The 26,345-nt window shown below is 36.1% G+C and overlaps 2 protein-coding genes across 3 annotated transcripts in view; both read left to right on the forward strand.

Moving 5' to 3' along the window:
• Positions 1–10,235, forward strand: part of LOC140333243 (keratin, type I cytoskeletal 42-like) — a 16,136-nt gene extending 5,901 nt beyond the window's left edge. Inside the window, exons 2-8 of one of the 2 annotated variants that reach the window (XM_072414782.1) lie at positions 2,724–2,806; positions 5,886–6,042; positions 6,468–6,629; positions 7,134–7,259; positions 8,572–8,792; positions 9,464–9,495; positions 10,011–10,232. In XM_072414782.1, coding sequence (XP_072270883.1) covers positions 2,724–2,806; positions 5,886–6,042; positions 6,468–6,629; positions 7,134–7,259; positions 8,572–8,792; positions 9,464–9,495; positions 10,011–10,129 — 900 coding nt within the window. In that variant the 3' untranslated portion in view covers positions 10,130–10,232. Of the gene's footprint in view, positions 1–2,723; positions 2,807–5,885; positions 6,043–6,467; positions 6,630–7,133; positions 7,260–8,571; positions 8,793–9,463; positions 9,496–10,010 lie in introns of both variants that reach the window. The other variant, XM_072414781.1, reaches the window with a different exon arrangement.
• Positions 10,236–11,902: 1,667 nt separating this feature from the next.
• Positions 11,903–24,522, forward strand: LOC140333245 (keratin, type I cytoskeletal 19-like). Its single transcript, XM_072414785.1, has 7 exons — positions 11,903–12,427; positions 15,300–15,382; positions 16,910–17,066; positions 19,997–20,158; positions 20,483–20,608; positions 22,969–23,186; positions 24,203–24,522. The coding sequence occupies exons 1-6, from the start codon at positions 12,020–12,022 to the stop codon at positions 23,158–23,160; spliced, it is 1,128 nt and encodes a 375-aa protein (XP_072270886.1). The 5' UTR covers positions 11,903–12,019; the 3' UTR covers positions 23,161–23,186; positions 24,203–24,522.
• The last annotated feature ends 1,823 nt before the right edge of the window (positions 24,523–26,345 follow it).

The raw sequence follows: 26,345 nt of genomic DNA on the forward strand, positions 1-26,345 counted from the left end.
TATTGTGAAAGACAGGTACAATGGGTCTGACAATAGTGGGAGCAGTGTTATATAAAAGCAGCAGGAAGTTGCATAGAGGTGAACATACTTTGATGTAGGAAGGTGAAAGTTGGGTAGAAAGGAGATTAAAAATCTTAAATCCCTACATTGTGTAAAATCCTTTATTACTTGGCGGTAGTTATTGATACATGATGTTGTTTTAACGCCTTTTAGCATTCAGTATTCAAAATAACCTGATCACATGTCTGTGCTGGGGAGAAGTAGTAACAGAAACCTGCTTTACAACAGGATCATTTGTCTTTGTCTCTGCTAATTTTTTTTTTGCTGTGTTTTTTTAATCCAATTACTCGGTAAGGTGTTTTGTTTTTTTTATTCCATTTTTGTAAAAAGTAAAAAAGATTGGGTGTTTTATACCTCATGAGAAAGGATAACGCTGCAATGATTAAACAGCACAATTGTACCTTGGTCTTCATGTTTCCCCTGATATATTATTACAGTGTCAGGGGTTTACTTGAAATTACAGTATAAAATGATTCACATTCATTTATTTTGTATTTGGACATCATTCAAAAAATATTTATCAAGGGGATTCCTAATTTCAGAATCTCTGAATAATGTCATATCTACTGGTGCAGAAGTTAGCTAAAAGTTAAGTAGAAATGTGAATTAAGGCTTTCTTATTACCAATTGCTTTTTACAGGGCTACATTGGCAAACTAGGGTGGGGGGTTCTGGGATGTTTTTTGTATTCAGATTTCTGAAATTCAACCTGGATAAAACAGAACTTCATACCCCCCGCCTCAAATTCCAAATCTCCCCCTGACATATTTCTAGCAGTTAACAACCCAGTCATTTTTCCCTCATATATATATATATATATAGTGCACTACCATGTTATATCTGAAACTTTGTGTATTTTTTTGGTTGGAGAGGAGACGGAGGAGATATAAAATTGAGAGCACATTGCTGACTTCTCCATGTGCATAATTACTTTTTATTTACACCCCTCATTATCCATTCGAGAGAAGTGAACAAAAGATCTGGATCCTATACAGGGCTAAGAATAATCTCCCTACCCCATATGACAGCAATATGTGCCACAAGGTCACATAATATGGAAGCTGTTACATGCTACCAGTATGAGATAGTTTACTTCCAGTTACTGAAAAAACATCAGGAAGCAAAGTAAAGCTAAGTATGTGCTGCTGTGAAAGGGAGGAGCCCCATTACGCAATTTTCACACTTCTCTATGCAAAATAATTAATAAACTTTCACTTTGACTTTGATATATGATCAAACGCAGTAACAACAGTAGATGGGAAAAAACAGGTGAATGATTAAGGGAGGGGACCTTTACAATGAAAGCGCCATTGTACAAGAAACATTGCAGCCAAAGTAAAATTAGGGAATCCCTAGCACACCCATCTATGCATCACCTGTCTCCGATACAAATACCTTGCACAGACAGACACAAAACAATGAATGTCTCCTCTCTATATTAACATCCATAGGCAATATGTGCTGTGAATGCCAATATTTGTTATACCAATAAAACGTAATTTTGGCAAGCCAGGTGGTATTCTATTAATGAAAAGCTCCGGTGTTCCCTGATGCTGGAGGGTTACACAATAATTTCTCCTATTCAATCAGTGAAACCATTTTCTAATAATAGGTAATGGTGTGTTTGTTTACTTGTTAGGTGTTGCTTTAGTGGTTGCTAGGAGAACACAAGACGTTTTGGCATCTAGTTCTTAAACCAGACCATTAAGAAAGAATAAACCTTTAGCTCACCGAGGCTTGGTTTTTTGCCAAAGCAAATAAATAACATTTTACTATATCTTTTTTATGTATCTGTTTATGAATATTTAATGGTATATTAAAAATAGAGTCTCTATTACCCTACTTTATGTAGAGACTAAGAGTAGCCATGGAAATGAATGTATGGTCATATATGCATGACCTCAACTTCTTATGTCGTCTTTTTCTCTAGTGTGAATTTTAAAAAGGTTGCAAAAATGGCAACCATGGCACAACTCTGGCACCAACAAAAAAAAAGACCCAACCTGATTTTTTTTTATTTCCTAGGAACACTAATAGCCAATAAATCATTGCCTGATCTGATCAAATAGAACGGATTGGGAAACTGTTATGAAATACCTATACTCCTAAATTTTGACTTGAAAAGACAATTTAGTGTCTCTGCAAAGGCCCTTCCATTCATTTATACTAAATTCACCAGCGTTCCCCCACTGCTCCTTGGTTCTGGTAAGCAGTCCTCTTTACATGGAATGGAGTCCAGGCCGAGCAGACAATTGTTGTGCCTGAGCCCAAGTCTTTAAACTTAAGTAAGTCAATCCAAGGTGGCTAAATAAAAACAAATGCCTGGACTACTTGAAAAAGAACCATTTCAGACTCTAATTAGTATCACTCATGTTATCCAGGGGCTAGCGTTAATAATATAAAAATAAAAATGATGGAATGTAGGTTAGTGGGTTCTTTAAATCCTATGTATAAAATATATAAATGCATATACCAAGCTGAAAACAGTAAAGGCCCATCATTTTACTTTCTCTCACTGCTTACTACTACTTTTTATATTTTGTTTCCAGTTGTAAATAATTTTTTTTTTATACTTTTATATATAGTATGTATTTTTATCATTTGAAAACATTGTTAAAAATACAGAATATAATATTAATGAAATTCAATAAACTTTTTTTGCAGATACTCAATGCCACAATTGACAATGCCAGAGTTTTGCTGCAGATTGACAATGCTAAATTGGCTGCAGAAGATTTCAGACTCAAGTAAGCAAACTCTTATACATAATATTATACCTAACATCATTGGGACCTGCAGGCATATAAACTCTCTAAAAAATCCTGTCTGCTATGAAAATGTTTTTACAACAGCATGCTCTTTACAAAATTGTAACAATGTACTGGTATTCTAATACAAGACAGTTGTGTTTCAGAGAGTCAGTCTAAGATACAGTGAAGCTTATTTATTAGTGGTATTGCTAAAAAAATGTTTCTTTCCCAAGATTTTTAACTAAGGTTTTTGTATAACTTGCAAAAATTACAAAACTTTTGAATTATGCTGTCTGCCTGGACGTTTGCAATAACATTAATATTTTACTGTTAGGAAAGTATATTAGCGCCCCTTTTACACAATACTTTCTGATAGCCCCCACAAGTTCTATTATTGAGTCTGCGATGATTTCTACAATATAACATTTATTAATTTATCTTTATATTACATTTATTATATATTCTATATTCTAGTATGTCTATGGCAAAGTTAAAAACTTATATCTACCTGGGTTTTGACTACTTTAGTCACGGGCATCATGGAAGGGGGTGAGGCAGTGTCCGACCTCCTGGAATTCTGAGGGGGATACAGCAAGCAGATCTGTCCTCATAGGGACTTCTTGGGAACAGCTTGTCTGGGGACGGGCAAGCCTTAGCCTTACCACATTCTTTTTTTATACCCACCAGTTTGCTAGCCCTATACCTTACTAGTTGCCTATTATTCTGATGGAGAGGCACAAACCAATAGTAGACATAGGCATAGAGTAGGGTCACAGATAAGGACTGTTCTACTTAATAAATCAGTACAACTTGGTCAAATCCTATTTGAGCCCTGTTTAAAATGTAATGGTTGAAACTGATGGCAAAGGTACATAAATGTGGATCATGGTATATGTCAGGGTTGGCTCTCTAGTTTACTATCCATTAGTGGGTACATATATATAAATATGGGTAACGATGGGGTATATGTAGGTGTAACTACAGTTAAAATACGTCTCCATTTACATTTGGAAGGCCAAATATATAAGCAGCAACTTTTTATAAATTCATTTTTATTACATTTTATATTTAAATTATTCTTAGTGTTTCTTATCACCAACAATTTCATCTGGAAACCTATCTAGCAGTGCAGAATATGTCATAAGCCCCACCAGAACCAACCCTAAGGCGCATACATACTAATCTTCACTTATAAAAAAGAACACCTGCAAAGTACTCAAAGCATTCAGCTAATGGTGTGTTTTGTTTGCTTGGAACACAATAGGGGATAATAAAGGTGGTGGTTACCTCTCACAAATCTAGCTACAGAATCCTAGAGAATGTAGTATAGTCTATTAAAGATATATACTGGTTTATTCAAACATGACACTTGCACAGAACAGCTTAATACAAAGTTGAAATTTGTATATCTATCTTCAAAAAGGAAGCAAAGTCATTACCAGGTAACTACAGACCTGTTAGTTTAACGTTCATAGTTGGAAAGGTCTTAGGGAGTTTGATAAAGAACCACATAGAGGAGTTTCTGCTATAAAATAATATTATAAATGATAGTCAGCATGTCTTCAAGGAAGACAGAAGCTGTCTAACAAATTTACTTTCCTTTTATATGGAAGTAAGTAAAGACAGACTATGGTGTACTTGGACTTTTCTGAAGCATTTGACACTGTACCACACAGAGGTTTAATATGCAAGTTAGGGTCGATCCCATCCAGAGAGTTGTAATTAATGATTCATACTCTGAATGGTCTAAGGTTAGTAGTGGTGTTCCCCAGGGTTCAGTGTTGGGACCTTTACTGTTTAATATCTTTATAAATGATATAGAGTTTGGGAATAAAGGTACCATTTCTGTGTTTGCAGATGACACCAAACTATGTAATGAAATGAAGTCCTTACAAGATGTCTATCTAATCTACAAGCAGACCTGGATGTACTGTTTGAGCAGCAAAGTGGCAAATTACATTTATTATAGATAAATGTAAAATTATGCACTTGGGAGCTAACAACATGCATGCTTCATACTGTCTAGGGGCAATACATTTGGGGGAGTCAGAAATGGAAAAGGATCTGGGGGTTCTGGTAGATTATAGACTTTATACCAGCATGGAATACCAAGCTGCAATATTTAAAGCTAGTAGAGTACTTTCTTGTAATAAAAGAGGAATAGACTTCAGAGATGGAGACATAATCCTGCCCTGTACAAAGCATTGGTCAGACCACATCTGGAATATGTAGTCCTATTTTGGGCCCTGGTTCACAAAAAGGACATTGCTGAATTGGAAAGAGTGCAGAGAAGGGCAACTAAATAATAAAAGGAATGGAGGAGCTCAGCTATGAGGAGAGATTAGCTGAACTGAATCTATTCTCCCTTGAGAAGAGACGTTTAAGGGGGGATATGATCACCGTGTATACATAAATAAACGGTCCATATAGAAAACTCTCTTCCCCATTATTCACTTTGAGATCAATACAAAGAACAAGAGGGCACTCTAGTGCTTGTAAGCTTTTAACCTTACACAGGTTTGGTAAATGTGTGTCATTGTTGAATGAGTCATGATTCCACTACTAGTTTCCTACAGATCCATCTACAGGTCTTACATTAAATTTCATCATATCTTCATCTATAAAAAAAATACCTATATATGTATTTTAATTTAGTTTGGACTCTTGTATTATAAAATGAGCTATGGGGGTTCAAGGGGGCCCCCTTATTAAGGGATAAGCAAGTAGTATCCAGAGTGATCTTCCCTATTAAAAATTGGCTCTTTATGATCACTTTAAAGTTTGCTCTTGAAGTTTATAAATTACCTTTGCTTATTTCTTCTACCCCTCTATTTGCCACTGGGAGGAGGAGCTTCTGAAAATCTAATTGGCAAGCACCAGCTCTATCACCTAAAAATAAAGGGCATTCATATGCCCTTCATACTCAGCACTACTAGAGATTTCTGTTGAAAACCCAGCATTTTAGATTAAATTTTAGTCACCATGACAAAATGTGACTCCCTTGAACGGGAATACAGGTATATATATTTTAGGTCTTTTCACCTGACTATATTGACTATTGATGTATGTATTATAGGTTTGAATCAGAGCAGGTGCTGAGATTTGGAGTCGAAAAAGACATTGCAGGTCTACGGAGAGTAATTGATGAGCTCACCCTGACTCGAGGTGACCTTGAGCATCAGATCGAGGGTTTGCAAGAGGAACTGGCCTACCTGAAGAATAACCACGATGAGGTCAGCATCATTTTCACATTTCTTTACAATTTTAGTAGGTTATGCCCATTTTTTTCCCTTAAAGAAAATAGATTTTAGAAAGCAATGGAGTAATGTAATATCATAAAAATAATATGTACCGTATACATACATCTAAAGCAAATAAAAACGACCAAAAAATAAAGCTAATAAATATTATGCATATTTGTTAAGAGTAGTAGTAATAGTACTTAAAACTTGTCTGTAAATAGTAAAAATGGTTGTTTTTAATGGTTTTTAATTATTCCCCACTTTTTAAAAACCTAAAACTTAGTGTCAGGGATACAACATAAATTTTTGCCCCTAAACTATAAAAGTATGAAAATGGATCAGAACTACCTTACAGACACAGTCAAGATTGAAAATTTCCCAAATCATTCATTTCATTTATCTTTTGTTTTATTCAGGAGACTCAAGCTCTCCGCAAGCAAGTTGGAGGAAGAGTTAATGTGGAAGTGGATGCAGCACCTGCTGTGGATCTGTCCAAGATCTTAAATGACATGAGACTCCAGTGCGAGACAGTGTGTGATAAAATACGTCAGGATGCAAGAGAACAGTTTGAAACCAAGGTATGTATCCACATTGGTTTAATTCAACCATCCAAATGATATCTTAATTTTTTTAAGAACCACATTAGGTCAGAATTTAATGATACAAATATGTTACACACAATATAGGGTTTTATCTGGGATATGTTTTTTTTCCTAGTGGTTGAACTTGATGGACTTTTTTCAACCTAATTGACTATATGACTTGTATATATGACTTGTATATATGATATATATGACTATATATATATAAAGAAAGTAAACTAATGCAGAAACAAATATTATAGACTGGTAAAGGGTGATATATTGTATTCTTTTGAATACCTATTTTACACTTTGAATACCTAAAGATATATGGCAGGTCTTTACATCCAGATTAAATACATTACATACAGCATTGTACATAAGGCACGATCTTATGCACAGCTCACAGCAGGACACAGAAAGACAAATTCATGTTTATCAGTTTTATACAAGACGCATTACTACGGAATATTATCATACCTTTTTTTTGCTGCTTTCTAGGTAGAAGTGGTAAGCAAGGAAATAGTATCCAGTACAGCTGAACTGGAGCAATACAAGACGACCATCACAGAGCTGCATCGCAGTATACAAGGCCTGGGAATAGAATTGCAATCGGAACAGAGCAAGGTAGACTCATATTACTACAAATTATGAAATAAATATTTTAACATATAGGAAAATAATGCAATTACTCTTTCCATGCGACTATACAACATTTTTGTATTAAAGAAAAAAGACCAATTGCTAATATAAAGACTAAACACTAAATCACTAATAATAATTTTAAAAAGTAATGAAAGAAACTTCATAATTCCATGTTAGTTTCTTAATGTTTTAAAACTGATTTGAATTTAAAAAAAAATCTAACAATCCCACTTGTTTGTTCTTGGGCATGGTCTAAACATTGCAGTGTATATATGTTGCCAAAAGGCCATTGAATTTGACTCTAAATGGGGTTTCAAATTTGCCTAATACCCACCATCCCTTACCCTGACCATAGAAAGTACATGGCCCAAACTGTGGTAGGGTATAGATACAACACAAAATTTAATTTTGTAGCTTCTGGTCCCCAACAACTTTGCCCCAGGCAATGATCTCAAAAAACTTTGTAAGGTGACCAGCACATTCCTTCATTTTAAAGGTTTGTCCTGTCACTATTCCATGTAGTTCTGGTTACTGCTTACACAAGGCTGAGGACCATGAGCCACCAGTGCTGTCACATACACCTCCATACCTGGAAGTACAGTTTTTTTCAATCCTATTGTCAATATAAGTATTCTTCATAAAATACTAACCATTCCAGACACATTGTTCTGATGAAGTCGGCTATTCCCAAGGGTAGTCAACTCTGTAGTTCACAGTCAACCTCTTCCCCACCTGGACATGTGGCTACCAACACCAGCTTCTGACTGGTTTGCGCTGTCAGCCCGATGTCAGTGGCATGTCCCACAGCCAACATTGCTTTATCATTAAATGCAGACATAGTGTGGTAAGAACCTTCTTGAGTTTATAAGACTCAGGGCCCTATTTATTGAAGGTCTCTAAGGCTGTACTAGATACACTTTTATCAGTGAACCTGGGTAGTTTAAGCAAACCGGGAATTCTTAGTCAATTGCTTTTTATTAGCATATTTAAATCCTGGAACAGATCCAATCCAGGTGTGCTGGATCACCCAACTTTACAAATGAAAGTGTAGCATTGGAAAGCTTTAATAACTCAATAAGTTATATAGGAACCATCCACTGGTTCTATGTGAGTGGGTAGAAATTTACCAGTTTGCACCTTATTGGGCTAGAAAGCACCAAGTGTTGAATCAGTTTACCAGCCTGGGCCATAAAAATTGAAGTCCTTTGGCATTGTTAGGAGAAGACATATAACTCAAATTCCATTCATATTTTAGCAAATGTACTTTACTTTTTTCTATCTATTCTTCTTACAGAGAGATGCTTTAAGTGCCACCTTGGATAATGTAAATGCTCAGTATGCCTCTCGCCTGGCTCAGATACAAGGAACCATTAGCAATATTGAAGCTCAACTGGTACAGATACGAAATGACATGGGCCGTCAAGCTCAAGAGTATGAACTTCTTCTCAACATCAAGATCCGGCTAGAAATGGAAATCGCCACATACCGTCGTTTGCTGGAGGGAGAGGATACAAGGTGAGATGGCTGGTTTTAGGATAGAAAAGATATAAAACAGCATTGTATACATTGTGGTTATTCATATATATTTTATATATATATATATATATATATATATATATATATATATATATATATATATAGTATAGGTGTACAGCTCAGTCCACAAAGAAAATTTAAAAACATCTCCAATAGGAACAAGCAAACAATTAAAATGTATTTCTGAAGAAGGCCAGGACCTTAGTCATTCTTTCCTAGAATCTGTTTCAGATTTTCCTATTCTAGTGGAATTGTTGTCACTGTAAATATATGTGGAATAGAAGGGTCCCCAATGATTCCACTAATAAACTATTTTTCTTTCTGCTTAATAATATAAAGTTTTATATGTTTTCATACCTCCCTTAAAAGAATGGGGATGATCTGTCCAGCAAACATGAACTGGACAGGGATGACAACACTGCTTGAGATTTCATTACAGCATTGTCAGTTTAAACAGAAAGATAGGTATTCACATTTTTAGTAGATCAGTAGGTATTTCTTGGAAAAAAATGTGCATGTTATTCTAAGATGTATAAATGTATATATATTTTGTTTTTTTGAGGGGAGTCATTTTAATTCACCCATAATACACTTTAGTCTCTATGAATCCAATGTCTGATTTTGACATATTTCCAACTTTTTCTTTTCAGTTTATCGATAGATGAGGATGAACAACAGAAAGGTATGTAAATAATCAAATTATTGTGTGCTTTTCTTTATTTTAAATTTGGAAAGCTTTAAAAGGACACATTTAAACATAGCAGTAGCATAGCATACCATGAATTAATGTTTAGATATGAGCGAACTCAAACACCAGACTAAATTTACAATGGAAAAAAATTGCCTATAACTATGCACAATGTCATTTCTTTTCATCTTTTGGATCCCCCTGAAGTTTAACATCAACCTAAAACTGCTTCAAAACAAACTAGAACTACATCATCTTAATGTTGGGTTGTTTAGATTCTCATAAAGTACTTGAAGGGCTGCAGTAAGAGTGGAAGTAAAGGTTTTTTTACAGTCAGAATGCAGTATTCCTCTATAAATAAGTGAAATAGTAAATCACAAATATCTAGACATTCCAAATTTGTGCCATGCAAAATAGCTGTAATACAGAAGAAGTAATAGTTACAAAAGTAATAGTTATTCCTATCTCTATTGAAATTAAACATTTTTGACCCGATTCTCTTATTCCAGAGATTAACAGAACCCGCAAAATAAAGACCATCGTTGAAGAGGTTATTGATGGTAAAGTCGTTGCCACCGAAGTTAAAGAAGTTGAAGAGAGGCTACCAAGTATAATGCAATCAAAGTGATAGTATTGAATAGTTGCTAACAATACTGGTATACTTGCACGTAGTCCTTGAAAATAACAATCTATAAAAATAAAAAATCTAAAAAAATGTTTTTTTCCTTTTCTTTATTAGCAGTTTATTATAGCATTAAGAAAATCTGTTATACTGTTGGGTTTCATCATCATTGTAAATGCTAATTATGCTCACTAGTGGGTAAGGAAACATCAAAGGTCATTCTTTTTTACCATTCCCATACTATTTTTTAATAAAAAAGTCAATGGTGGTCATCTATTTATTTGGGTAAATACATATAACATTATCATATACCGTAAAATGTAAAATAGATCAGATGACTTTAGTTTCATGTCTGTAGGCACTTTTATTCTTTTCCTAGCTGTATGACCTCTCTAGGTGACCATAGGAGGAGCACAAGCTTTTTGTGTGTTCAGTCAACACACCTGAAATTTTAAAACTTTTTGTGTTTCTATTGGTGTGATTGTTTGTTTTAATTCTTAAACCTATTGGTCCCTACATCAGAATTTCCTCATTATCGTTTCAACAAGAGGAGCATCATCTAGAGTAAATCTCTCCGATAATGGAGGTATCAGGTGCACAATGAGTGATTTGCCCTGTAAGGATCCACTTTAGACAAGAAGTGGAATTTAGGATGAGTAACTTGGAAATTATATCAGGTACATATTCAATTTGGCCTAAAGAGACCCTGTCATTGCCACTGTCCATTCCTGACAAAATGGAAGTACCCACTGTTAACGCTTCATTATACTCTCCAGCGCTCCTCACCACTTCTTCTTCCATGGTAACTCTGGAATTGGTGGAGATAAGGGTGACTTTCTCCTATGATGTAGTGTTGGTTCATAGCACTAACAATGAAGATGGAGATGGTGAAGATATTCTTCACCATAGTTCTTACATTAGATGACAACACCAGGTATAAGTGGTGGCTAGGAAAAAGGGAGGAGCAGTCTGGGAGCATTGAAAAGGTAGATGTAAAGCAACTAGGGTATAAATATTAAGTAGACATTTTTACCTTGACCTAAACACTCTGAGAGCCTAGATAATAATCAGGAAGTGGTACTCAGAACTACGGAAATGTTTTTCTGTATTTTTCTCCAACATTACTTTGGGGTTAGTCAAAAAAGGGAAATTTACAACATTATAAGTTCTCCACCACCGATGACCACCTCTACTTGAATCTACCTCTATACCACCCACAAGTTACAAGAACCCAGAAACAACAAAAACACAGAAACATGAAGCATAAGTAATATTATAACATTAGAAGAAAGGATTACAGGCCATGACCTCCTGTAGGAGTATACTCGGATATAGTGCTAAGGTAGTAATCGCCTCCAAGCTATCCTAAATTATCAAACTATTGGTAACTCATAGTGCATACATATACAATTTTTTACATCCTTCTCCCTGTAAAGATTTTACACTTTATTTGTACTTTCCAGCTCTATCCAAAAAAATGGTTGGGCTGAACATACACTTTAATTATTATTCAACTGCAGCAAAGCCTACATAGCAGGAACATAGCACTAAACTAAAGATTTATAGATTTTTTGGCTGGTGGACACTACGGAGGTCAGCATTGAAAATTATTTTTATGGCTGACCCTTGAAATTCCTCAGCTATTTCTTAACAGGTCTGGAAAAAATCAAATAAAGCATTCCTGATAAAGAACAGTGACCTAAAGGGGATGACACCGCCAGTCAATGATGCATGCCAACTTATCATTGTTTAAACATACCATGGGACTTTAGCTATTTAAATGCAGTCAGCTTAACATTAGGTGACTACAGAAACTCCTAGGAAGATTCTAACTTCTAATATATCCCAGAGAGAAGTTTGTATTTGGGCATTTTTTATATTCTCATTTTTAAGAAAATGTATAATCAAGTTTCTTTTAAGAAGGTGAGCTCTGTTAGAACTGTCTCTATCCAGGGCACTGGTGGTATAAGCTACAAAAAAGTATCAGCAGGTGGGTATGCCTCGAGTGTTCATGCTGGAGCAGGAGGTCTTGGGACCAGAATTTCTGCTACTTCTCAAAATACAGTATTTGCTGGGGGTCATCTACATCTTCAAAACCAAGAAAGGAGAATTTTTGGAAATGAGAAGGAGACCATGATAAATCTGAATGATCGTCTGGCCACCTACCTAGATAAAGTGCACTCTTTGGAAAAGTCAAATGCCCAGCTGGAAGCACAAATCAGGGAATGGTACAGCAAGAACTCCGGGAATTTGGAAAGAAATGATGACAAACATTTTAAGGTTATAAACGAGCTGAGAAATCAGGTAACTCAACTAATTAATTGTAATTTAAAAAGCTGGTTAAGAATATTACCTGCTGCTCATTTGATAGATTATATATATGGGGCATTTGTCAGTGATCCCATTCCTTAGAATACAATGTCAGTGTGAAATTGTTTTATGACCCCTAAAGTTGGCAAGCATCTATTTAACTGGTAATTTAATATTAGGTAAGGAAAAATGTAAAGTAGACAACCAACTATTCTTAGAAATATACTTGTATAACTTGTACAAAATATCATTGTCAGCTTATAAATGGTTTGGCTAGAGTGCAGAATCTTGGTGAGTTATATTTGAAAGGTCTCATTTATGGTTTTTCGGAATTATTAGAAGCTGGTTCGCTTTTCCTGGATTTTCATTATTTGCTGTACATGAGGCTGCTACTAAAGAGCTTGCAACCAATTAAGACGTTTTTCTCAACCAGGGTTCCATGGATTCCTAGAGTTCCACAAAAAGTTGCTCTGGGTACCAATTTAACCGATAACAAATATTTTGTTTGACTGTCTATAAGAATGGCATTCTTTCCAGTGGCCAGCAATGCAAAAAGAATTCCTCCTACTGACCAGCACACTAATGTACTGTAAGATGTGGATATAGGAATTATAGTAGAGGTTCCCCGAAGACCCATGAAATGTTATTTCAAGGGTTCCTTCATGTTACAAAACGTGGATAAACAATGCCCTACAATTCTATGGAGCTCATGAATGGATCTCCTCTTATGCAGCCAAAATAGAAGTTTATAGGGCTATTATATTTATAATGTATACAAAAAGGAAAACCTCATTCTTGGTAAGGGTGCTTCTGTGGAAGGGGAAGGTGGGTTGCTTTATGTAAAAAAAAATGGCACAACTGGACTTATTTTAGTTTTACACATTCTTACTCATTAACCAGGATTTTGCAATAGTCCAGAGGTTTGTAATGTGATTTTAGTCTAATTTGGCTGCCTCAAATTGTCAGATAGAAAGTGATACTGTTTGAAAAACTTGAAAAACGTAAACCTGACATCTTAAGCATAAGACTGTTTATTACTTGGTCATCGACATGCTTTTGATCAACGGTACATTGGAATTTTAGCTATTATTCATTTTGCAGCAATATATTCATATAAACAAGAGATAACTACTCTTCCAGTACATATCCCTAAGGACTAAAGAATAATCTTGTAAAGAACAAAAATGTTTTTATTACCATTAAGACAGCCCATAAAATGCTTTCAGCTAATTATACCTTAAAAAACTACTAAGCTTTTTAATTCCAATTTACAATGTAGACTTGTCAGTTTTATGAGTACTGATGAAATTCTAACATCTGTTTTTCATACGTTTAACTTTTTCTAGATATAATTTAGAATAGACATTTCTCTTTTTGTAGTGGTTTGAAAGGAATATTAATATTAATGTATTCCTTTTTACTTTTACATTTAATTTTGAAATTACATGTTTGCTTATCCATTATTGACATTTTAAAACAAAACTGGCATCTTCAGTGGCATTGGAATCTTCAGTGATCCTGATGGGCCAGTCCAGTTGTAACTCCAACACATAGGCAAGAGAGTTCAATCATACTGGCATCAATAAATGTCCATGCTGTACACTGGGCTGAACCTACAATATTAGAAACCTATCAACACGCAAAGAGATGTACATAGACCCTTCTGCACACATACGTACACTTTTGTCCACAATATGTACATACACAGTCCTGCTGCTGCTAGGGAAATACCTCCAGCACTACTAACCCTACATCACAGGTACTGCCGCCAGTTCCCTAGACCTTGCTTAGTCCCAATTAATTGAAAAATACTCGCAAACAAGTAGTCATCAGTGGTAAACTAAATTCAGTAAGTGCCTAATTCATATAACAACGCAGATAATTGAAAGGAGCATGACATCACCTTGATGCATTTTGTACTACTAGTACCTAGAAAAAATGCCTAAGCCCTACGAGTAAGGAATGGTAGAATGCAAATATTAAAAGGAACAGACATTAGGAGAGTGCACAGATGTGAAGATATTATTGATCTTCATTTTTCAACATTTATAGCTATTTTTTATCCATAACAGCTAACACATTTTCATTCTGCAGTGCAATCAGTAGGAATGCCTGATAAAGCGACACTACCACTTTGCCCATAAAGGTTCCATAAACCATTGAACAAGGGACCTCTTGAGAAACCCCACCTTGCTTATTCCTCAGTGACAGACATACCCGGAGTTGGCTTATGTTGGACGAGCAGGGACACCTTACTCATTAACAGTGCTCAGGATATAGGATCTGCATCTTTGGAGGAGGTCACATACTTTACCATACCTCAAATCTCTGGGTGTTTTGTGCCAACACAAAGTAGGTAATGGAGCAATGGGTCACGGGGGAAGTCCCACACAGGCATTGTTACTTTTGTTTAAAGGGCAAAATAACTGTGTCTTTTTAATGTAGCCAAGAGCATTAGAGAAAAGTTAGACCTGGAAGGTCCTGTATTGCCCTGTCTGCTCTGCTAGCTTTGCCCATTAATTTTGAACACTCAGAATAAAAGTTTCTATTACTTATGGAACGAGAAAAACAACACCACCCACTGAAAACAAAATAGCTGATGGATTATCTCAAAGAAAACTGTACAATAATTTTCAACATATTCGATCACTTCCTCCATTAATAACCATTGTGTAGGTGCCCTGTAGACATTAGCTCTTCACTGGACCAACCAAAAATACCATTTAATATCTACGAGTGGCTTGAATTTAAAGATATTGAGTTTTATAACAAAATACAGAGGAAAAAAAATATTACAATTTATATGGTCAGTTATTCATGGATGAATTATTTGTATTATTCCTTTTTTATGCTTTGTTCATGCTAGATCATAAGTGCCACTGTGGAAAATGCCAACATAACGCTCCAGATAGACAACGCCAGGCTGGCAGCTAATGACTTTCAAATAAAGTAAGTATAACTTAACTATTTAAAAGTTTACTTTAAAACTTAAAATAAGGATGTGCTTTACCCTTAAAGTGAAAAAGAACCAATTGCCTTTCATGCCGCGCCCCCTCCCCCAATGTGGGCATGTGACTTGTGTGTTCTTTTTCTTGGAGATTATCCTAGCACTGTCACATAGGGAATGGGCAAGAGTTCCAAGGCCTGTTTAAACTCTAAATATGGAATACAGGGTTCCTTTTAGAAAGTGTGAGCTTGCTGTGGAGAATTGATCAAAGCAACAGGCTTACAGCAGATCAAAATCAATCAAAGTTTAGAGTCCTGCCTGGGTGCTTTATTTCTTTACACAGAGGCAGGTTAACACGTTTGAAAAAAAACAACAACAAAACAAATCCTAGTCTGGCTGGGCCATTAAACAACTTTTTGTTAGTTCCCTGTCTGGCTAAGCATACAGTATACACAAAAAAAGTCGTTTTGCGTAAAACCAAAAACTGATCTCTAACTTTAAGGCGTTTTTCTTCCCGAGTTCTTCTTTCTTCAGATTTTGGTAATCCACTGAGCTCCTTGCAGTATGCTGCTGTGACTGTAAATAGAGCATCAGGGGAAGACCCGGAAATGGACCGGGTGGCCAAGGAACCCTCCCAACTCTTCCTTGGCCAGCTCCAAGACCCTTCACACCGGCTTTTCATAAAAGCCAACTGTCCGGCAGACACACACGTACAGTTCCATGGAGCCTTTACCAGCCTGGGTGCTATATACACCCCATTCAAGACCTTACCAGCCAAGCCATGGGACACCCTGTCACAATAGAGAAAACACAGAAGCAAAATAAAAGTGGTTCAATAATGCAAACACGTTCCTCTGAGAAGGTTTCACTTAGATCTCTTCCATAAATGTCCGTCTTTTTTATTTTTTTTACTTCACCAATTATTGTTTTCTCTTTTACATGATTGACCAGAAATTCTCAATATATCAGATACTATATTTGCTCAGATCCCTATGAGTTTTAGTGGTACAACCACAATTAAATGGCTATATATGGGCAAAAGAGATGGAACATTCCAGTGACATAAGCACCACGATGCCTCTTTCCCTTCTAACAGAAAATGATAGTATTTAGAGTACCTGTTTCATTCGGCAATTAGTGTATTGGAGAATAAATCTTTTCCCATTGATATATGACTACATACCAAGTTGCCATCTAGAACAATGGCTGTCAACAGGCTACCAGAACCCAAAGGCTGCACCATAATTTCAAAAGAACCACATGGTGATGGGTACCATTGATCAGGAGCTATTGTAAAAATCTTTCCTTTTAGTTTTTTTTTTATATTATTAAATAGACGGACAGTATGATATTATTTAGACACTCTTTTTTGTTACTATGTCACAACATATTGTAGTTAGAAAAAATTGTATGCATTGACTACCAGTTTCGATATGAAAATAAATGTGGCACAATGTCAAGAAATGGAGCCTAATGAATTTGATGTCGAAGTTTTGGTTCTATGAAGTGACCTACAATTTTTCCTCTAGGTTTGAGAATGAGCAAGCTCTACGTCTAATAACAGAAAAAGACACTTTTGAGCTGCGTAAAGGCATAGATCAGCTCACTATTGCCAAAGCTGAGCTTGAATCTCAGATAGAGAATCTGAATGAGGAGCTGGTGTACCTCAAGAAGAACCAAACTGAAGTAAGTGGAGCTAAGTATTAGTTCATCGTATTAATGATAATTGGCTTGTGGTTACAATAAAAATAGTTTATTTGTAAATCTCTGTTCATAGAGACCCTGTAAGCAATCTCAGGGGCTAAATAGAAGCTTTACCTGTAAAGAAGAATGTAAGTTCTTTCTTCTCCTGTTTCCAAGCCACCTAGTAGTGCTGCCCTGAAAGTAATAATGGCTGAAGTCTGTGCAAAGTTGACAAAGTACATTGAATCAACCCAAAGAGAAAGCAAATACCCTAATAATGGGTGTGTTGGTGGACAGGTCTGATGCCAGATCCCATGAGAATTATGTCACATGCACTAAAGTTTGACTTTAGTTCTTTTTATAAATCTGTAAACTTCATTTAATTCATCTATCCAAAAAATGTCATCTATGCCAGGGTCGGCTTGAAGAATAGCATTCCTGAGTTTCTACCTTCTTTTTTTATTCAACAACAAAGCTCTGAATTCCAAAGCATATGATGTCAGCACCGTCTACTTCACCTTTCATGGATTACAAAGAACATAGCCAAAACCTTATCACTTCCCCCATCCACATCTCCATAAACCGTCCTTGTGAACTTTCATGGAGAACTAGATGTTACCATTACACAAGATTTCTGGAAAATGTAACAGGTGTTTCTTGCACAGATACAACAAAATGCTTTTAATGGTATATTTAGGAGACTAAAAGAGAGCAAATAAATTCATCTTTAGGGCCCATTTACTATAGATCCATGTGGTGAGATAATGCACATGTTGTATTACAAAATAATGTATGTTATGGCTACACATTAGGAATCCATGCGCTGGCCATGCACCTTAACATGGTAAAAAGCGCATAAACATTTATTTCTAATGCAATTCACCGCTGTACATTGCCATGCATTAACATGTGTTCTACCAAGTTATGTCACACATTAATGTGAATTGCCTTAAATAACCCCAAGAGTAATGCCATCTGTAATGTGTGCATGGTGTGGTACAGTGTCTTACTGTAAGAAAAAAGTGTTAAGTTTATCGAACCAATGAATAACTGACTTCATTCAACCTTCCAATGCATTTCTAATGCAATAAGAAAATAAAAAAAAAAATTACATTTCGCTCTTCCACTGCTCTGACCTTACAGTTGTGTCATGTCTCAGACAGCCACTGAGTCAGTATAATCTGCTTCTAGGGGATAGCCCATTCTGACTACAACCTTACTGACACTTTTTAAATACGTAAAAAAATAACATAATGACTAAATTACACTAGAATTACACTAGATTATTATAGACATTACTAGATTATTAGATATGATTGTCAGTCATCGGTATTTACCAAAATTCCAATAGATAATTTAAAAGGAGTGGTAACTAAATATATCACAATACAATGACATTTAGATTGTCACCTCCTGAATAGTTACAATCAGGTTCCATAAAATGTCATATTAGTTAAGAGTGGGTCGGAATTCTTGAAACAGGAAGTAAAAGGAATGCCACAAGCTCAGGACGCAGGTACTGGTGTAAAGGCTATGACTTTGTGAAATTATACACATTTTATAATGAACTCTATATACAGGAAATGAAAATAAAGGGAAGCTATTTCAACAGCCTTTTTCAAAATTATTACCATGGGCGAAACCTGATAAATAACTTTTGAGTCTTAAAGTGTACCTAAACTCAGAAATTTCACTTTACATAAAAGGGAAGACAACCCTTTTATGTTAAGCAAAATTTCTGTTGTTTTATTTCTTTTAAAAAATGGTGCAGCTCTACCCCCTAATTCTCGATAACCTAGGTGGTCGAGAATGAATGGGAGCGCAAAGCCTCCCCGGATACCTACGTCAGACATCCTTGGTGGCTATTGAGCGCTCCTTTTGCACATGCCCAAGCATCTCAGGCATACACAGAAGGAGCCTTTTTGTGCAAAGAGAAAAGTTTGAAGATCTCACGCATGTGCAGTGGGATCAGCAATTTTTTTTTTTCATCCCCCATCACCCAATCTTGCTCCTGAGCCAGATGACATAGGATGAAGAACAAGAAGAAGAAGAAAAGATGGCGGGCCGGGAGCGTCGGTTTTGGGACGGATGCCGTTACGACGTGGGACCTGATGCAGGACACCTTCCAAGGGATTGGACAGCCCTGCGGGATTGTTTTTTAATCTTACAGTACATTCACCTGGTGGTCAATAGGAGGAATGCCTCCTATATTGCTGACCAATGGGAAGAATGTCACTCTTACAGCTAGCCAAAAAAAGAATTGTTGTCAATAAAACGAACCTAAGAGGTACAAATGGGCCATGTCTCAAGGAACCCCTAGCAACCTCTGGAGGAACCCTAGAGTACCATGGTTGAAAACCACTGGCCAACAATAAATATCTGTTGCTGACATACATATAAACAATGAAAAATTAGTCTATATTCAAAAATAATCAATAACACTTACACAACTGAAAATAAACCATCAGTACTTTTTTTTGGGGAGAGTTTGTTTTCGAAAGATGTTTCTATCATTCAACTGGCAGTCCATTTTTAGAGCACAAGATTCTCAATAGCACAGCTGGACATATAGTACAATTGTTGAAATCTTCTGATGCCTTCTTTTCTACCATATGTAATAGTCCTTCAAGACACCAAAGTGTCCTGAGCATCATTATGAGATAAGTTCCCACCACATCCCCACCATTCCCCTCCCCCCCACTCTGGAATGACCTTCCTGTGCCAGTCATGGATGCCCTTTCTCCTGGAGGAAGATTTCTTTCATAAAACAAGATCTTTATTGCATTACTGTGGTGGGAGGAAAAGAATTAAACATCTGTACATATTCTGAATTATAAGTGTGGCTGTATATCATAATGTATTGGTGGGTTCTGCAAAGCCTTGTTGATATTTGCTCATAAACCATCCTAAATTTTATATATAACCTTATGCAGGAAATAAGTGAACTACGTAAGCGAACATCTGGCTCCGTTGATGTTGAAGTGGACGTTGCTCCGAGTGTAAGCCTTGGTAAAGTCATGGAGGATATGAGGGACCAGTATGAGAAGATGATTGAAAACCAGCGTCTGGAGGCCAAGTCATGGTTTGATAAGAAGGTGAGAAGATCATTAGTAATTACTATTTAAAATAGCAAATACACCATTTAGGAGCATGTTCATACAGATAAGAATAGCTTTGTAATTTTTTATCTTTTTGTGAAGAATGAACACTATAAAACCACTTTCTCAAGCACTGCACAGATGTCCATCTAAACAGGGCAAACAATTACAAACTGAACAGATCACTATGGTCAAGCACCCCACCCTTGAGTAAAAATAATGTTTTGCCTTGCCAGGTGTCATCCCTATTGCTCACAACACATGTGTCTAAATCCAAGTTTTTAATAACGTTTTTTCACGCTTTTTTTTTTTTTAATTTAGGTGGAAGAATGGAATGAAGAGGTGCACATAAACACCACTGAGCTAGAGAACTGCAAGAAGGAATTAGCAGAAGTCAAGCAAACTGTTCAAGAACTGGAAATAGAATCCCAGGCTGAACTTAGCAAGGTCAACCATTTTTTTAAAACATTATGTTGTCTACATAGTTTTGTATGCTTTGTTACTTAATATAGGTCTAAAAAAATAAGCATTACACTATGTTCTATGGCTAAGGTGCCATGGTGACATCTGAATATCAAAAAGCTTCTTATATTTACCAGCAGGAGGGATGATCCCAAATACAGCATCAAAACAATTATATACATAAATTCATGGGCCAAAACACAATTACATAAACTATGGAATCCAGCACAACCCATTGCAGTTTAAATTCACCTAGCAGGATGAGCTAAGTTATAATGGATATCCTCAAGTAATGGACAAGACACAGGAAAGAAGGGTCAGGGAAGAAGAGAAGGGTCAGCATGAGGGATGCATCAGAAAAATCCCAAAAATAATAATATTCCCTCCTTCTGTTTGCTATCTTGGGTTGCCACCCCCGCCCAATTTTATACATCAAAAATGAAAGAAGAAAGTGGGGGTTTCTTTGCTGCAATTCAAATTGTATTAACCATGAGGCAAAAAAAACATCAAAGTATATAATGTAATGTAATGTAATGAAAATATAGTACAGCCCACTTGGCTGCACGCTCTGCATGATCGGCTCCCAGTTAGCTGCACGCTCTGCATGACTGAAATAATTACAGCACGACTTGATCACTAAGAAATGTAATTGGAACGACACTCAGTCAGTCAATACTTCCCTATATATGCACTACCATAGGGAAACATTCTGCTTAACAGCCACCATTCATCCCCTGAAGAAGCCAATCGTCGAAACACGTTGGCACTTGAGCCATGTTTCACTGATATATTTAGGGAATATTCTGTCTATCCTAAGGGTCAGATACCCCATGATATTAATGGTAGATCCAAATCATGTAATCTGTGGCTGTATACTATATTTACTGCATGAAATACCTTTTTTGCCCTATGGTCAATACATTTTGAGTTGCCGCAAAGAAACCCCCACTTTCTTTCTTCTTTTATTTTTGAGGCACACTGTAATAGATAATATGGTGAATTATGATCAGTCATAATCTGAGGGAACGTAATTCGCTATCTGTGTTTCCCACACTCTTTCAAACCAAGGAATCAAAGTAGGGGACTGATTTCACTTTTTAATTTTACCAATCATATCTGGCATATGGTTAAAACCCTGCTTGTGTTTCTGTGGGTTTCCATGGGGTATTCTGGCTTTCTCACATAACCCAAAAAAGAAAAAAAACATGGTGGGCTTGTCAGACTGTCAAAAATTGTCCCTAGAATGTTGGCATTCAGAAATTGCTTACCATTTTGTACAAAGCGCTTAGGAAAGTGTGTCTTTATAAATAAAAATAAAATTGTGGAAAATAAATATAAGAAAAAGAAAGAATTAGGAATTCAAATGTTAAACAAGTTTTGTCTATCCTATTCTTTGTTTAAAAAATGCCATTCTGTCATTTCTTCATCTACTTAGTCATAACATATGACACCAACCTTGAAAATTACATTGAATTACCTGTGAATTTGTGTTCAAAATATCCACACCCATCTTAGCTTGATATTTTAATACTAGGAATCAGAGATTAAAAAATAAAAAACATGGTCAACATGATGTTTTTAAACAAACCCAGTTGCTACATTGAAAAAAAATGGATACACTCATATTTTTGGTAGACCGTAGGTGAATTCCTCATTAATTTGCAAAGCTCTAGGTGCCATTTTAATTCTACACTTCTGTATGTGTCCTCTAAAGTTTGCTGCGGTTCCTTGTGCTGGCTACCCAATCACTAAAGAAGCCAAAAGGCAGGAACCACTAAATTCAGCAGGAGACATAACTTTCAACACATCTGGATAAAAGCAGCAGTGCCCCAGGCCCAAAGTAATTTGTCTGATAAATTAATACAATGTCAAAACATTTATTTCCCTCCAGAGTTTAATTCATTTTTAACAAGATCAAGTAATAATGATGGGAGAGTCAGTCTGCTGTGTTAGGTGTTCTTCCACACATCCCAAAGATTCTCAACAGGGTTACATTCTGGACTTAAAATTTGAACCCAATGAATTATGGATTCCTGGATGTTCTCTTGGAATAGGCACATAACATTGATGAACCTAGACCTGACCAACTGAAGACACCCCAGATCATAACACTGCCTCCAATGGCTTGGGGACTTTTTTGGCCAGACAGTATATTTCCAGCCAACAACAATTAATATAAATATATAAATATAGCTCATACCAATCCACACTGAGTACTAATATTAGAGGTCCAGGCCCGTTTAAGCATTGTTTGTTGATCTGGACATAAAAATATACAGAATACAGAGCTACTATACTCGAACTTTAATGGGATAATAACTTTTAATTTATTTTTGTGTTGGCAGAAAAATGCAGCAGACACAACTTTGGAAAATGTGAATGCCCAATATGGCATGCAGCTGACAGACCTGCAAGAAAATATTACCCACGTTGAGTCGATGCTTCAGCAAACTCGAAAGGATGTCAATTACCAGATCTCTGAATTTACTCTTCTCCTGAGTTTAAAGACACGTCTCGAGGCTGAGATTAACACCTAACGTAGTCTTCTGGAAGGAGGAACAATGTGGGTAAAAGAATGATGAATATTTATATAATCCCTGAAATAAAAATTGTAAATTCATACAACAGCAATATTTTAGATACAATGGGCATCAAAGGCTTGGATTACGGGTCAGCTTCTTCACCAATATAGAGATCTAGGTCACAAAATAACAGACCTCAGGATGTTTTTACAGAAATATAAGTAGTTTTTTTGGGGAAACTATACAGGAGTTTTGTTGGGCAGTCAGATAAGATATTTTTCTTCAAAACTGGGTCAAAACCCAATTGAAAGAGTGGAAAAGGTTTACAACCTCACTTGGGTTTTTATTATTGTTTGTGTCTCTGTTGAAATGGACGGTTAATGGGTGGTTGTGATTGGACCAGAAAGTGAGAAAAAATCCAAAAAGTTACGTTTGTCAAAAGTTACGTTGTCTGAGTGCAACATGACAGTTTTTTTAGGTAAATGACCCTTTAATGCTACCCTTTGCATTTCCCCTTGCTGCTTCTTTCCTCTGTCAGAGCCTTCGGTAAACAACCAATGTCTCTGGGTATGAAAGAGCATGCAACCTCCTCGTAAGTAGCCAAATGCAATTTCTAAACATTATCATTGAAGTAATAAAGGAGGAAGATAACCTTCTGTAACCCTTAACACAATTAGAACTAGAATTTACATAAAGCGTGGAATGCAGGTATCAATGCCTGGGGTCTCTTTAATGTCAAATAAGTTTTATAGCAGTAAAAAAAACTCAAAGTTCAAAAGGGTAAAAGGCAATTAAAAGCTATTATGCCGCTAAAAGATTAGATGATCAAGTTTTAACAAAGTAACTACTTCTTTTATGTGTCATGCCATGTCGTCAGCCTTGGAAGGATGAGGGCATCATTCTGCATAGCTTCAGAATATTAACCTTGAACCTTAGACTGCTAATAACATTGTCTATGAGAAAAGAGAAGAATGAGGACAGGTGTGAATGACAGTGTCCTGACTTGTTTCCAGCTCTGCAATATACATTGTCAACATGAGCTTTATTTATTTTACAGCTTAATTCCCAAATGAAGACCCACTGAAAAGTTAATGGAAGGAAAACAGGAACAGCACATCATGCTCAAATAAACCTACACAACATGGCTGGACGTTTGTTTTCTTATGACATTCATATATTATAAAATGTGTTTTGAAATTGTACAAACACTGTAATGAAAGATAAGGGACTTTTGACAGTATCAGCCTTTGCTGCCAACCTACTGCATTGGCTTTATACCTGGATATGTTTTAACATACACTGTTATCAATGTGATAATCATGTAGCAGTTAATACTAGTCTTCTTTATCCCTACATAAATCATCTTCTAATGAAAAATCAATTAGCTTTTATATTTTATAACTTTGTTTTCATTCTCTTTGTATTGTATATCTTGTGACAAGCCCTAACAGCTACCCATCGCCCCTGTCTGAACAGCGAAAGTCTTTTCTGTGCAGACTATTATGTTATGGAGGTTTATATTGTACTTTATGGCAATGGTTCTCAATGTGTGGTATGTGTACCACCAAGGTGACATCAGACTCATTCAGTGGTTACTTCCCCAGACATTTGATAAATATACAAACAAGAGAACCCAGAAGTTGTTTTACCTGCTATTACAAAAAATTATGTTACAGAGCTGGAAAACATAAAAAAATGAAATGGAAGCATTCTCAAGTCCCAAGTGAACATGAACAAAGTTTGCAGAGGGGATCCCATGCTGTTGGCCAATCAAAAGCATAAAAGAAGCTAGGGAATGACTCTGCTCACCAGGCTTTACATACCGTATAATTAAAAAAATCACTGGTGGGAGACCCTTTAAAAACTACCAAGTAGGAGACACTGTGTAAGATGTAATTACAGGACAAACATAATAGTTAAATACTTTGGACAAACCATTGGAAACCTTATTATCAAGGATGGATAATCCTAAAGCTGAAACAAATTGAAAACAAAAGGTTCATTCATTTTACATATAAAAGTATGTAGTATGGTAAAAGAAAGTGACACTACCAGCTGGATAAAAATCATAACATGCCATATTTTTTAACATTTAGTACATGATAATTTAAATTCCCCTCTATACACACCTGATGTGTAATACAGTACCGTGTTTCCCCGAAAATAAGACAGTGTCTTATATTTATTTTACCTCTGAAAATCTCATTAGGGCTTATTATCAGGGAATGTCTTATTCTTCTCACAAAAAAAATCTATATTTATTCATGTACAAAAATCTGTATTTACCAAAACCTGTAACCAATATTACTATAGAAAGATACCTCTGTGTTACATGTGACCTGTCAAAATCACAGATTTCTTCTGGTATATACAAAAAGACATGAATAAGAATTGACATAAATGAGTAATGAAAAAAAAAACACAGCTTCATAAGCAAACAAGTGCAACATAACAAGAAAATGTGCTGACAATGAACATGTGACTCATACCCTCCTTCCTCTTGGTATCCCTCCGTGTACCACGTGACCACACCCTCCGAAGAAGCCAATAGGGCTTACTTTCGGGGGAGGGCCTATATTTCACCCTTGCATGATTAGCATGCTAGGGCTTACTTTCGGGGTAGGTCTTATTTTCGGGGAAATGCGGTATATACCCTGGGTCAGACCTTCTTTTGCTTTCTGACTTGGTGTAAATCTTTATAGGATAGATTTAACGAAGTGCTAAAAGGAGCCCTGGATGGACATGCTCAGCAACAATACCAAGGTAGGCTATGGCAATTAAATATTGCTCAATTGGTACTCAAAAAGGGGCTTGAAAATACCCCCCGACAATGACACCACAATCACCAGTTTGAGCCATTCTTACATACCAAGATGGATCCATATGTCTTTGTAATTGATACCAAATTGTAACCCTACAATCAAAATCTCACAGCAGAAGTCAAGGCTCATTAGACTTAAAAAAAGGTTTTCTCTATCTTCTCTTGTCCAATTTTGGTGAGACAATGAGTATTGTAGCCTCAAGCGCCCGTTCTTAGGAGTGATGCTCAGTGTGATCCTGCTGATGTAGTCCATCTGCTTCAAGGTTTACCATATTGTGCATTCAGAAAAGCTTTTCTGGATCTCCTCAGTAACAAGTGGTTGAGCTATTATTGTCTTTCTTTTTAGCTCTAAATGGCATCAATAAGACAATTTCCGCCA

Source organism: Pyxicephalus adspersus, chromosome 6 (assembly GCF_032062135.1).
Source record: "Pyxicephalus adspersus chromosome 6, UCB_Pads_2.0, whole genome shotgun sequence".
Taxonomy (NCBI): domain Eukaryota; kingdom Metazoa; phylum Chordata; class Amphibia; order Anura; family Pyxicephalidae; genus Pyxicephalus; species Pyxicephalus adspersus.

Coding starts and splice junctions, on each gene's coding strand:
- LOC140333245 (XM_072414785.1), top strand. CDS start 12,020: ATGTATAATCAAGTTTCTTTTAAGAAGGTGAGCTCTGTTAGAACTGTC. Junction 17,067..19,996: donor TCAAGAAGAACCAAACTGAA/GTAAGTGGAGCT, acceptor AACCTTATGCAG/GAAATAAGTGAACTACGTAA. Junction 20,159..20,482: donor AGTCATGGTTTGATAAGAAG/GTGAGAAGATCA, acceptor TTTTTAATTTAG/GTGGAAGAATGGAATGAAGA.